The sequence below is a fragment of the Lagenorhynchus albirostris genome, chromosome 6 (genome assembly GCF_949774975.1).
Source record: "Lagenorhynchus albirostris chromosome 6, mLagAlb1.1, whole genome shotgun sequence".
NCBI classification, from domain to species: domain Eukaryota; kingdom Metazoa; phylum Chordata; class Mammalia; order Artiodactyla; family Delphinidae; genus Lagenorhynchus; species Lagenorhynchus albirostris.
The window spans coordinates 42312672-42327492 of NC_083100.1; the positions used below are offsets into that span (position 1 = coordinate 42312672).

Sequence of the window (14821 nt, forward strand, 5' to 3'; positions counted from 1 at the left end):
TTTTTTAAAGTATACATATCCAAGCCTCGAGCCTACAAATTCAGTACCTCCTAGGATATCTCAGGGCATTTATCTAAAAAACAATACATAAATGAACAAACCAAGTCTACCAGAGCTTCTGAGCCCACTCCTATTTAAGAATCTTGGTCTATAGTGTTAAATGCAGCAGTGAACTGATCTGTTTGTTTATTACAAAGGTGCAAATCTGTGCTTCAGGAAATATGGAAAGATTTTACTTTATTTTTCACTGTGATTGCTTCACATTTTGTTCCCAGAACGTTTATTGATAGAGGTTTTGCTACTGCTACTTCTGGGTTTACTTCTCCATGTGGGAGAATTTCCAAACATCTCGAGTCTACCAATAACTGCCCTTTTATAGAAATGTAATGTGACTTCCAGTAGAATTATTATTGTTAGTTTTGCTGAGGTAGCACGATTCATCCCCTGGATTACTTCCAGTAGATCCCTAACCAAGGATCCCTGCTGTGAAAGAAGATAGGGCTGCCCATAAATGGCTATAACTGTTCATTAAGGACCTTCCCGTTGTGTTAGTATGTTTCCTGAGTGATGGGAAGCTTTAGTCTAGAAGCTGCTAATCTTGCTAACACTAAAAGGCTCTCTCTCCCATTAACAGCTTCTGTGTTGCATTAATAGTAAGAAAGTGATAAAGAGATGGACCTCAGCTGTTCAGTACCCCCTGAGGTTAGGTCCCCAGCTTCCTTCTTATCCCATAGCCCACTCTAATGGTCTTGCCTGTATTAAAATAATAGAGTGGATAATAAGTGCTGTCTATTTTAGCAGAGTCTAAAATTCCTTCTTCTTTCTGGGGAGGAACACCATTTTTTTAGACTTCCAATTTTAAAACTATACCATCAATACTTTTGCAATTGAAGTTGATCTGTTTAATTCGTAACTTTTTAAAAGTGCAGGGCAAATAAAGTACAGGGGAAAAAATGTTGCTTTGGAAAAAATAAATCTGTCTTTCCTGGAAAAACTATAAAATAGAGAACTCTCTTAGAGATGTCTTCTTGTTCTTTTTTTTTTCTCTGGTAAATCAGATCACTTATTTGCACAGCAGTAAATTGGAAAATCAAGGAATAAAGACCTTTGCTTTTGTAAATATTAATAATTCTCATGTTAATAGACAAAGAACAAATTATGAAAAATATCATATTAAAATAAAATAAGTAAGGTTAAATTTCTTAGGTTTAGGGTGCATGTTAATCAATGATGTTTTGTTAAAAACGTTATCTTATTAGGCTTCATAATGCTAGGAGCCAATGCCATACTTAATTGCCTCTGTTCTTTTCCTACTGAAAATGTATAACCTTTTGCAGAGTGCACGTTTTAAGGATCTCTTGATTTAAACACATGTTTTTAGTATATAAGATGTCCATGGAATAAGATTATCTATGCAGTACTTAGGTTGTTGCAATTTTTCATCTATAAGCAAAACTATTTTTGCTTTCAACTACATATTTTTTTAATTGGGTAAACAGTAATCCATCATCTCAAAAGTGTTGCTCAGATTTTTATTTCTTGAACTCAAATACTAAAATTTTTTTCTTGACTTACACTATTCTTTCCTGATTTGAAAGCTTAATTTTATAATTAGGTTGTATATAGTATATTTTTACACTTGTAATTTATGTGTATAAAAAGGACCAATATCAATAATCATCATCAGCGACAGTATATATTTTTTAAATGAAATATATGTTCATAGCCCTCATAGAAGAAATCACTATGATGAGCTCTGTGCAACATTTATGTAAGATTCAAGAAATTACTGTAAAAACCAATTAAAAGATGTTTTCTGAAAACATAATTAATATATTTTTCCGTATAAGTACTTAGCATCTCGAGGCGGGGAAAAGACGTATCTAAAAAGTCAAGGCTGCCCATCTAAATTTTTAAATTATGTATTAAAGCCTTTGAATGAAAAAATATCTATAATTTAAGAATGAGAAAATGTCAAGTATTTTTTTATAGACACTAGGTTTTTCCTCTAGGCAAGTAACAATCTAAATCCCTTTTAATTAAGTAACTTTCATATGGTCTATTAGCCAAACAATTTTGATAAATCCAGTATTCTCATTTATTTTTCTTGTGAAAAGAATTATTCACCACATACCAATGGCTAGCATATTATTGTCAATTTTCTTCAAATTTAGGGAAGAAGGGAGCCGAATATGACGATCTTAATGGAGCTCCAATAGCTCCATTGGAAAAGTAGCAGGTTTCATATAGAATAGTCTTGAAGTTGTTGGTATTGCGCACACTTATCTGAATTCTTTTTGTTCCCTTTCTTCTGTCCTATAGTCCATGAAGGCTCAGGAGAAACCAGTCAAAAGGAGACATCCACCTGTGATATTTGCCAGTTTGGTGCAGAATGTGATGAAGACGCTGAGGATGTCTGGTAATGTGCTATTTTATTCTTTTAAAGAAAATAATGACAATAATTAATTTCTTTTTACTTGATCAATTATTTCCTAAAAGAAGACATTTTCAGCAGTTTTTTTTTATGTTTTTTTTTTTAATCCAGTTCTCATGGGGGTAAAAAATGAGGGCTACAATAACAGAAAGGACTTTCTGAAGCTGAACTAAAAGTTGGGTCAGCCAAGCAACTGCCCAGGGCATTACTTGATAAGGTTACAATAAGATATCACCAAGACCCCCAAATAATGTCATGTTAAGAGATGGAGAGAAAAACTGTACGTATCAGAACATCTCTCAAAAAGCATGGTCAAGAAACAATGGATAGTTGCTAACCTGCTCCTAAAATGGTGGATCTGGGCAACTGCACAGATTTTACTTAAAGGGTATGCATAGGCACTCTCATAGCTGAATTAGGGAGATGGTAGGGCAAGGAATAATCTTTGAGCCACCCTGTAGGATCAACTTCTCCCTTCACCCAAGCAATACTCAGCTTCTCCTGTAAAGATATGCTGAACAGATTATGTATAATATTCATTATTTTGAATGGGTCCCAAAATGTTAGTCTTCTAGGGCAGCCACGTGTATTGGTCCTACCCTGATCTCATGCGTAAAGTGAGCAACCCAAAGGTCTTTGTACGGCATGACAGTGGAAAGAGGCAGACTCTCTTTCTTTCTATCTCTTTTTCTTTTACACACATAACTTCAGAAAAACAACCAGGTGTCCTTTCTTTTTTTTTTCAATATGCAGACTGTGTTTGACTAGAGCAGTTAACAATCATTTTGATCAAAGTGGGTAAGGGAGTAAATCTTAAATGTTCTCACCACACACACAAAATATTGGTAATTATGTGAGGTGATGGAGGTGTTAGCTAACACTATGGTGGTGATCAAATTGCAATATATAAGTGTATCAAACACGTTGTACACCTTAAACTTATGCAATGTTATATGCCAATTATATCTCAGTAAAGTTGAAGGAAAAACACAATCATTTTCATCAGACTTTTGTGGGTGGAGGGGGCAATTCATCTAAGAAACAGAAAGAAAAAATTAAGGCAAGATAATTTTGGCAAGAATGAAACAGTCTGCACTTAAAACATTTTAGAATATTTTTGAATGTAGATTAAATTGAGGATTCCAACTGAGCAAACTGAGATTCTTAGGGTAAATTAACTAGGTACTTACAATAAACACTGCTATTGACTAGCCACGTGAACTAGCCACCCATTAATAAAAGCAGATATCAGTAGGATTTCCATACCTGTTAAACATTTCTAACCAATGGTCAGCTAGGAGTCAAGTCAGGGAGTGTATGCACTGGTTTGACCATCTTGAGGTAAACAGACATATGTTTTCTTAGGAACCTCCTGGACATCTTAATGGCTGATGAACTTTATGGTTCCCAAACCTGGCTGGGAATTTTTAAAACACATCGATTCTTTAGTTCCATGTCAAAATTAATGAATCAGAATTTCAGAGAAGTGGGGCTTAAAACTTTACTTGTCTAAAACTCCCCCAGATGGTTGTATAAATACTGCTCTAAGATAAATGACTGACTCAGAGAATCTTTCTCCTCCCTAAATGCTTTAAGGCTCTGTATAGTCATAGTCATTATATATTAAGACACATTGATAAGAAATGTATCCTTAAAATATCTTGTTTTAATGTTTGCTGATGACTACATCTGTAGCTCAACTTTATTTTTAATGCTGTAAATTTTCTTGCTGTCAGCTATTTTACTTTTTAAAAATTCACATGGGTCCCTAATTTTTTCTTAAGAATTTTCCATTCCCCACTCTTTAATGATCACCTTTAAGTGACATGGTTTCACTTTACAACTGCAAAGATTTAAGGAATGAGACAATAATAGCAGATAAAAATGACTGATTTCTTACTATGAGCTTAGTCTATTTGTATGCATTCTTTTTTTTTTCCTCAGTTATCTTCAAAATACCCTAGAGTAGATTCTATTATGATCACTTTACAAGGAGGAAACTGAGTTTTAAAATGTTTAAGTGGCAGGGCCAAGATGAAGATATGAGGTGAAAGTAACTAGAGGATGTTAGCATAACAATTCAACCAAAGATGCAATTAAAGTATTTCTTTCCTGTCATGTCTGGAAAAATGAGATGGCCAGATTGCAGGCAGCTTAGATCCAGTGACTGAAGACCTGCAGGGTTAGAGCTGGTGACAAGAGAGAAGCTTGCAGCAGGCAATGGGAAAATGTTCGGGCAAGCAGTGTCACTCCTGGTATTCTAGCAAAAGTTCAGATCTCTGGTATACAGGATAAGGAGACTTGGGCAAGGTAAGTGGCATCAGAAAGGTTCAACAGCCATGGGTACTGGAGTTAGGAAAAGAAATTCGGTTACAAAGGGAGCAAGGAGAAGGATAAGGCAGAACCTCAGTCATCAAGAAATTGGAAAGCTAATCAGGGGCAGATACTGGATAGATACCCACCTACCAGAACTGGTGTACAAAGCCAAGCCTTGGCTACAGAAGGCTGGGACAAGCCCCTAGATCTCAGAAATAAATTACAAGGTCAGAATGAAGCCAGCAGCAAGGATGACTGGTTGCTGAATCCGTTAGCTTTTGGTTAGGACATCTTGTATGCCCCCAGCCTAGAGACAAGATTAGTTCCAAAATGCAGAATAAGGCTGAGCCTCCAGATGAGGCTAAGTGGCCATAGCTGTGAAGATTAGAGGGATGCAGGGGGCAGGGAGCCAAGAAGATCATTATACTTCCCAGGCAAGAATGAAAAGTTGTTAGCGTTCAAATAAAATGTACTTAAAATGTCCAATGTAAGCAAGAAGGAATGGTGCTGAAATGATAAGCATATTGATTTTCATTTACATAAATACCTTTGCATGTTTACACACTGTATTTAGTTATGGCCATGAAGGGCAGACTGGAAACAGCTGAAGGACACAAGAATAAAGCAATAAATGAAATTAAATAGTCATGGAATGAAAGAGGCTATAAAGTAAGATAAGAAGCAATAGGGGAGGGATCTGACTCTAGTACTAGTCAACTGAATCAGGGGAGCTTGATGTGCTATTGATTCCAGATGAAACCATGGCCAGGTCCTCTCACAAACATAAAATACTGCATTTGCTATGTGGGAACAAAGAGTATAAGTCAGTGTTTAGTTTTATTTTTTTCCCTTGACATTAACTAAACTACAATTTTATGCATACAAGTTCCTCAACCATACATTATGAAATAATAACAAGATGTGGATAAGTAGTACTGAGAAATAATGTTACTATTGTAACTGCAATATTGAAACAAATGTAAAAGATTGATTCCTGATTTTTCTTTAACCCTAGCCTAAGAAATTAATACTTTACATTTTACCACAAGGGGTAAATCTAGCTATTCAAAGATGTTCTGGTATTTTCTAGATGAAGGTAAACCTCTGTTAGAATTAAAAAGCCAGTACACAATCAGCTGATCTTGTTTCCATAGTTAGATGAGTTTTTGAGTCAAGAAGCAAGGTACATTGGACACGGGAAAGAAAAAACAATAAATGGGGGAAGGGTAAGGAGAGTAGAGGAAAAGGAGAAAAAATAATAGAGGATGACATTGATAAACCATGATACTAATAACGTAAAATTTAATGCCTTTATTTTGAGAAAAACAGATGGTTTATAAGCTTATACAAGCTCCTCCCTTATGTGCTATGATTTCAAGGTTTTTCTCTTGCCTTTTTCTTCTTCTTATGGAGAACATCAAGGCTGTAGAAATAAGAAACCGGTCAGATTTTCTCAAAAGGAAAGAAAGACCATTGCTACAAAAGATTCTTCAGTTATAGATATCTACCTATGTGTAGGAAAGGATCATGCTTTCAAAAGAGAGTTAAAAGTCCACATGGTGAGTGGTCCACACCACAGATATATCCACTCTCATATCAAGGCATCTCTTTATTTAGGATGGACCTCGAAAATAATTGGAACACCAGTGCAAAGGGATATGCATGCCTATTTATGGGGAAAGGGTTAAAAGGCAAAGAAAAGAAGGGCTTAAAAGACAGTTTCTCTTTATATCTAGACTGAAAAAAGGTCAAAACTAATATATTTATACATCAAAGAGACTCTCAGATACCTCCTGCCAACTATAATTTATAAAGAAAAAGAAGGGCTTCTAAGTCAAACATAATAAATTTGACTCATAGCAAAGTAATAAAGTCCCATCTGATAGTACTGGGAATACTAACTTATGATTTCAACAAATATTTCTGATACTTGCTTGGTTTTAGAAACAGCTTTATATTCCCTTAATTATCTTACCTGATAAATTATTTCAGTAAGTCCAAAGTAGGTCAGTAGTAACTCTTTGCACTGGGAACTAGTCCTAAGAAGTAATTATCCTAGAACTTTCTGTTAGTCCTGTCAGTCAGAAGTAGTTCAGAGCCCTGGGGTTGATACTTGATTTAATATAAGAAAAGAGCAAGCTGATAGCTGGGTCTGATCATAGAAATAACTGGGTATGAAGTTGGCTGCAGGCCTAACATTTCCAGGGTATCAAGATAGAGCAAGGAAGGGAGCACAGGTGTAAGAGCAGATGCAGCTGGGTGACAAATGACATAAAGGGACAACTTAAATCATTACGTGTATTTGCTTCATATGTATGCTTTATAGCTCCTGTGCCCATTTTAACTTTGCTCTTGTATTATTCTCAACATGCCACTTAGGCCCCATTAGCGAAATCATATTGGCTTAAATGCTATTAATTCCTCAGTAGTCATTCATTTTGTCTTTGAAAGCACTAATAATGTTTTCCAGTTTTAGTGCATCACATCCTAGTGTTTGACTGCAATGGTAAGAAAGGAGAAAAGCAAAGTAGTTCAGTAAAAAGAGTTCAGAAGAGAAAATGAATGAGCATCTATTTTTTCCTTTATTTCATTGATGTTCCATAACTGAAACAGGGTGTGAGATTTGGCATTACTTTTGTGAGCCTCTCTTACAAAGACAGTTTAGTTTGAAGTCTTTTAACATCTTGCTCCTTTGATCTAAGAAGGCTCCTTGTCACTAGGAAGACTGTGTGTTGCTGGCATCATTCCCACCTTTAATGCTTTTTGGACTGTAGAGAATCATGAATATTTGAAGTGGGGCAACGGTCAAGGATGATCCTTGGCACTAGATTTCACCATACATATAAGCAAATTAGGCATTAGGTCCTGCTGACTTCGGTATTGGGTTATGAGTTTGATAGGGAAAAATAAGACACCTCTGAGTCTTAAGATTTAGAAATGATTTCTTTTTAAAACTACTACTGGTCGACAATTGAACAAAAAAGATTGTGTTGCAACTGGAAAGTTTCCAACTGTTTTCTACTAAGTAAAAAGAAAAGCATTTGGGGTTGTATGTGGGCTCTAAAGAAGATGCTCATTAGTCACAGAATTTTACTGAACTACGCGTTCATTCAGTCTTCCCCTACGGTGTTTTCTTTATATTGATTTCCTTTACTGTCTTGCCTTAGAACTGTAAAAGCGGTTACCATAATTTGGACTGGCTTCTAATGTGAGTTTACTCATGGAGAGAATAAAACACACACACACACAAACAGAAAATAGTTCTGTCTAGTCCAGAAAATCTAAGGTTTGGGTGGGTTGTAGATTTTATGATAAAACCTTCTCAGTTCTAAGACTCCCGTAGTTAAGATGCTGCCTCCCTCAAATTGCCTTTCCTTCACCATGAAGACAGTGTTGTTGCCTGTGAAAACTGCCATAGTATTGTCTGTTTGTATAGATGGGGTCTGAAGAGTAAAGACATCTCCCTTTCCTTTAATACTTCCATTTGCCCAGAAACTTTTTCCAGAGAAGAGGGCAATATACAGCTTCTGCTGTATATTTGGGGAAACACACCTCTTCCCACTCCCATAATTTCAAGAGAAAAATGTTGACATTTTTAGCAAATCTATGGCTTAATGTAAAAATTTGAGTTTGATTTTATTTCCTTCTTTTATGTATTTATCCACCTATCTTAAACAAGAAAAAATAATTTGTACTTTTAAAAAATTTCACACAATTTAGAAGTGCAATTATAAATAAGACTAGTATTTGTAACATGGTCTGTACAATGGTCTGTGCCTACAAACGCCATGTCTGTGACCCAGACTTCCCTCTGCCAATAGCCAAGTCTGCAAACTGAATCTAAACACTTTAAGTGTTACTTAGAAAGATGAATAAATAATGATGCCACTTCAAATGCACAGCAGGCCATTCCAAAAAGAGACAAACAAAAAAATATACAACTAACCCACCCTCCAAATTTGGGTTGAGCTTTGTGAAAAGTAAGATTTTTTAAATAAAACTGAAATTTGAAAATAAATCATGGTCTTTCAAACAAAGACATACCTCAGGTCTTCTATGTCCTGGGCTACTTTACTTAGAAAGGAATTGGATTTTCACATAAGTTCTGAAGAGTCTTTTGAATTTTTCTCAGTAATTATGTATGCCTCAACTGTGCTAGTTATCGCACAATGATTAATGAAACTTAATTAGGATGTGATGGGTGCAAATGTGGATCTGGTGTAGAGTATCAAAAAATACAGGAATAAAGTATGGAAAACTTTAATACGTTTTATATGTTTTTGCAATTTTTATTTAGCTCAGACATTAGAAATCAGGTAACTTCGATTTTATATAAAAATAATGAAATACTACCTGAAGGCAGAACAAAGGAAACAAAACTCCAAAGCATAGATTGTATTTCTCCCACTAACTTAACTGTTTTCATTACTTGTTTCTCTTTTACCTGCTTGTGTAGACTATACCCTGCTTCTCCTGCCTTACTTCTGGTGCTCACTCACCAAACTCTCACTGACAATTTTGTGTTGAGTTTTCTAAGTCTCAGTTTCTAGTATATTCCGAGTCAGAGACTCCTGTGCCTTAAAACCAGGAAATACACGCTCCATGTTCCAACATCACAACATAACATCCCAGTCTCAGAGATAAAAACATGAATCTCATTGTGATCATCAAAAGATGACAGAATTTTCACAAGCATGTGTTTCCTATGCAGCAGGTACCATGGTATTGTTTACATTCATGGAGCCATTTAATCCTCCTGCTAATCTTATGAAGTTAGATACACTAATAATTCTCATTTTACATGGAAGGAGACACAGAGAGGTTAAGCAAACCACCCAAAGCCAAAGAGTAAGTGGAAGAGCTAGGATTTGAACCCTGCCAGGCTGACTCCAGACACCATGCTCTTAACCACCACTCAGTATCTTCTCATATGTTTAATAACATAAATTATGTGTCTGCATGTGTGTGTGTGTGTGTAGCATGCATTAGGTGTATATCATACATGTATAACATGTTGGATATATTCAGTACAGAATTTCACACTTTTTTGTTGTTGAAATAGAAAATACAACCTCTTTGTGATAAAGTCTACCACTAACAGGTTCACATCACCTACGATGTCCTTTGAAATATTTTTTTCCCATTAGATATATACACCTTACTTTTGGCAGACTGTGTGGGTTTTATGTGTTTTTTTGTAGAGGTATTGAATTATTATCTATGGAGCATATCCTTATGACTATATGTGTGCCCAATTAGGTTGAGAAGGTTATTAACCATGAGGTTGCAGAGAAGAGACATATCTTCACCAAAACCTGGTTCTTTGAGCTGTTTCAACTTCAATTTGCTTGTTTTGAGTAAGGCAATAGCAACTCTGATTATGAACCAGGATGAACATTATTTATATTTATAACTAGTGATAGGCTTTAGATTTTTATCCAGAAAAGAGGCACATAACATGGAGAGTGGCCATTATAATACTCCCCCTTCCTTTAATGCTGGTGCCACTACTAGCAATATTTCAAAGGGCTGTGCAAAAGGCAGAGGAGCATTGGGGAACCCAGAAGAGCACGGGCACTGCTCAGTAAGCCATTTGTTAAGAAAGGTGGGACTTCATTCCTTAGTATCTTTGGGAATAGCGGATGGACTACATGCTCCTTTCCAAGTGGTAGAGGAAGGTTTATTACAAATGCATATTCTTGCTGCAAGAATAGAAATTATGAGATATAAAGAAAGAGGGAAGAATCAGCAAATTAAATGGCAAATAAATATGGCCCATATGCCAGTGGATTTTAATCTCTATCTTAGTACAATGCTCTGCTATATCTTTTTATTTAACACTTAAAAATATAATGCCAAGCCTCTTATTTTCCAATCTAATGTATGTTTTAATGGTTACATTAAAATGGAATTTGCTGTGGCTTTTTCTGATTATAAAAGTTGCACATGTTTATCATAGAAATTTCAAAAGCCTAGAAATATTACAATGTCATCCCACCATTCCAAGATAATTACCATAAAATTTTGAGGTGTGTTTTCCTCCTGTCTATGTGTGTGTGTACATGCACATGTGTGTGTATGTATTTTTGATGAGTCGAATCATATTTTATATATCAACAAAGCCTCTCTCTTGAAAATTTTACTTAACCTTGAGGTTGTGCTTGGAGATTGTTACAAATGCTAAACAAATTTATGAGTAATATATTTAGATTTGAACATAATTTCTGTGGGCCCAAATTCTAATTATTCTTTCAAAATTTTTGCCTTTCTCAAGACACATGCAGTTGAGGGCAGTGTCCTAACATTTGCGATCTAAAGAATTTACCAAAACCTAAATCCCCTCTAAGTCTACCTTAGACATTTTTCTTGGTTAACTCCAAGAGGTTAGACAGTATGTGTACTGAAAACATTTCCTTTGTCTGTATCCAGAGCGTTCATAATAAATAGCTTTCTGAGGTATAAGCATTATTTACTGAGAAACTGTCCACCCACAGGTGTTTTAAATTGGGTAGAAACCACTCCTGGCCTTCAGTGGTTTACTCCCAAATAGTAATATACTGTATATGTTGGTTCATCTAAACAACAAATCAGCAAGCAGTCCTCGGCAGCCCACATCAGTCTGTTCCAGAAATATGCCCCTATAAGCAGTATGTGTAATATCTAATAAGTGATTGAACAAATTGTAAAATTATATGCAACATCCAATTGAAAAAATCAATACTGCTGAAGAACTAAATGCTTATTATAGTATAAAGAAGAAAATAAATAAAGGAAACAAATATCTGTTTTTTCTAGCTTCCCCCCAATGCAAAGTAAAATTAATCAGGAGTGGGTCCATTCATCCCTTCACTACTAAGCTCTGAGTGAAACATAAGAACTCAGGACATGCACTTGGGACGAGTGATCTTCTGAAGTTTGTTTACCTCAGCTCTTTTTTATTCATTGCAGTCTTTTCAAAGTCTTTACATAATAGTTTACTCTGTTCTCTGAACTCATCCTAAAATGAGCTTTCTATAATCAAAATTGTATTATTCAGGGTAATAAAAGCAATGCTCGGTTCCAAGTAGTCATAAATGCCTATAATCAGCAGATATTAAAAGATGTATATCAGGGAGAAGTGTGCAACAATTGAGTAAAAAGCAAGAAATGAAGTAAAATATTATCTTCACTTTAGCAGAAATTAGTGATGTATTTCTGTTTAAACATTGATATGTACATAAAGGTGATACTTTAAGACATTCAAATATAACATCAAATTATCAATTATGACAAAGAAATAAAAATATTATATTTGAATGAAGTATGCAGTTTAATTTTAATTGAATATGTTTTTCCTCCCCTAAAAGATTTGTTGATTTGGGAAAAAGAGAATACAACAGAGATGCTTGCATTACAGTGACATCGGATGGTCAGACTTGGGAGGGGAAATACATTAAAAGAAGCCCTGTATTGATCAGTATATCTGTACCTGACATTTTTGTGTATTATTACATGCTTAGGAGATATGTTATGGTATGTTTTACACTGAATTCATAAGTCTTTTAACAATTGTCTTTTGTTGGAGAAAATATTTCTCTTTTGAGATGCACATGGCATTAAGGGACAGCCAGATGAAAAGGGAAACCTTCTAACATATTAAAACCTAATTCTTTTCAGCCTACTTTCTCCTCTCCTTTGATCCTCTGATATCTCTAGGATGTACTTAGGGCAGGTAATGTTATCTTCATTTGACAGATAAATACACGAAGCCCCTGGGAATTCCCTGGCAGTCCAGTGGTTAGGACTCCATGCTTCCACTGCATGGGGCATGTGTTTGATCCCTGGTTGGGGAACTAAGATTCCACAAGCTGCACAGTGTGGCCAAAAAAAAAAAAATACATGAAACCCCTGAAAGGTTAAGGGTAATCAACATGTAGTAAAGAGAAGGGCTCAAGTGATTTATGCCACTACCTCATCAAAGCTACCCAAGAGAGATTTTAAAAAGAGAGAGAGAAAAGAGTTGGTATGACATAGTGGAAAGACCACTGGGTTCAGAGAAGTGAGGTCTCATCTTGGATAAAATCACATCATTTCCCTTGGTCTCTGTTTTTTTTTTTTTCTTCCTATAGACGAATTAGATTACATAGATAATTAGATGACAGATAGATTTATAGCCATTTTGTAGTACAATTCACATAAAACTCATTCATTTAAAGTATACAATTCAATTGTTTTTAGTATAGTCACCAAGTTGTGCACCCATCAACACAATCAATTTCATAATATTTTTATCACTTCAAAAAGAAACTTGTACACTTTAGCAGCCCCTTCCCATTTCCTCCCCAAGTTTCCCTCCTCCATCCTTAGGCAACAACTAATCTACTTTATGTCTCTATAGATTTCTTTATTCCAATATTTCATATAAATGGAATCATTCAACAGGTTGTCCTTTGTGACTGGGCTTCTTTCACTTAGAATATTTTCAAGGTTCATTGTATCATGTATCAGTATTTCATTTTTTGATTGATGAAAAGTATTTAATTGTGTAGATATACCACATTTTGTTTATGCATTTATCAGTTAGTTGATGAACATTTGGGTTATTTCCAATTTTGGGTTCTGATAAATAATGCTGTTATGAACATTTGTATACAAATTTGTGTGTTTGTATATGTGTGTAAGTACAAGTTTATTTTGGACATATGTTTTTATTTCTCTTGGTATATACCTAGGAGTAGAATTGTTAGATTAAATGGTAACCTCATGATTAACTTTTTGAGGCACTACCAGACAGTTTTCCAAAGTGGCTGCACCATTTATATTTCTAGCAGCAATGTATGAGGATCCAAATTTCTCCACATCCTTGCCAACACTTATTATTACCATCTTTTTGAATAATACAATCCAAGTGGGTATAAAGTGGTCTCTGATAGTGGTTTTGATTAACATTTTCCAGATGGCTAATTGTGTTGAGTCTCTTTTCAGTGTGCTTACTGATCATTTGTATGTCTTTGGATAAACATCTCTTCAGATTTTTACCCATTTTTTAATTGAGGTATTTATCACTAAGTTGTAGGAGTTTTTTTTTTAATTGTAGGTATAAGCCTCTTACCAAATATATATGATATGAAAATAGTTTCTCCATTCTGTGGAGTTGTCTTTTCATTTTTGTGGCGATACCTTTCAAAACACAAAAGTTTTTAATTTTGATGAATTTCAATTTGTCTGTCTTTCGTCACTTGTGTTTTTGGTGTCACAACTAGGAAGGTTTTGCTTAACCCAAGGTCAAAAAGATTTACTCCTATATTTTCTCCTAAGGGAGAGCTTTGGCTCTTATATTTAGGTCTCTGATTCATTTTGAGTTAATTTTTTATATGGAGGGAGGAAAGGGTCAAGAATCATTTTTTTACTTGTAGATAATCAGTTATTTCAACACCATTTATTGAAAAAACTATCCTTTCTCCATTGAATTTTCTTGGCACCCTTGTAGAAAATCAATTGACCCTGTATGTGCGCATTTATTTTTGAGTTCTCATTTTATTCCATTGATGTATATGTATATCCTTATGCCAGAATAAACTCCATTTTCTCATAGGTAAAATATAGGAAATAAGGGTGTTGGTCTAGATAATGTCCATGGTTCTTTTGAATCCAAACATCACCTAAGATAGGAACAGAATTACTGTGAGCTATATAGACCTACTTCACAAGCATCCCCAGTGGCCCCAGTGGCATTGTTCCTCTTTCCTTTTCAACCTAAAATTTTTACTGTCAGTTTTAAATTAGAAAAGATGGTCTATTGTGTCCAGAAGGTAGCATTTACAACTCTGTATTTTAACCCTCACGCAGAAATAAGATTTTCGTACTGGCTAATCATCTCTTTAGAAAGCTCAGAAAACAGGAGGCTCTTCAAAGGATATGAATCAGTGGTGGCAAAAGGTAGAAATACAATGAAGTTATTTAAATAAGAGAAAAAATTCAAGAATTTAATAATAAAACAATGTTGAGGAGAAGAAAGAAGGAGAAAAGTAGGATAGAAAAAGTAATTTTAAAGAAAAATCAAACTAAGAGAATATGCTAAAACCATATTTC

At 34.9% G+C, this 14821-nt stretch overlaps 1 protein-coding gene across 1 annotated transcript in view; it reads left to right on the forward strand.

The window, feature by feature from the left end:
- TMEFF2 (transmembrane protein with EGF like and two follistatin like domains 2) overlaps nt 1-14821 on the forward strand; it is a 249255-nt gene that overhangs the window by 129797 nt on the left and 104637 nt on the right. Inside the window, exon 5 of the mRNA XM_060151381.1 lies at nt 2323-2419. Within this exon, the coding sequence (XP_060007364.1) occupies nt 2323-2419 (97 nt within the window). The remainder of the gene's footprint in view (nt 1-2322; nt 2420-14821) is intronic.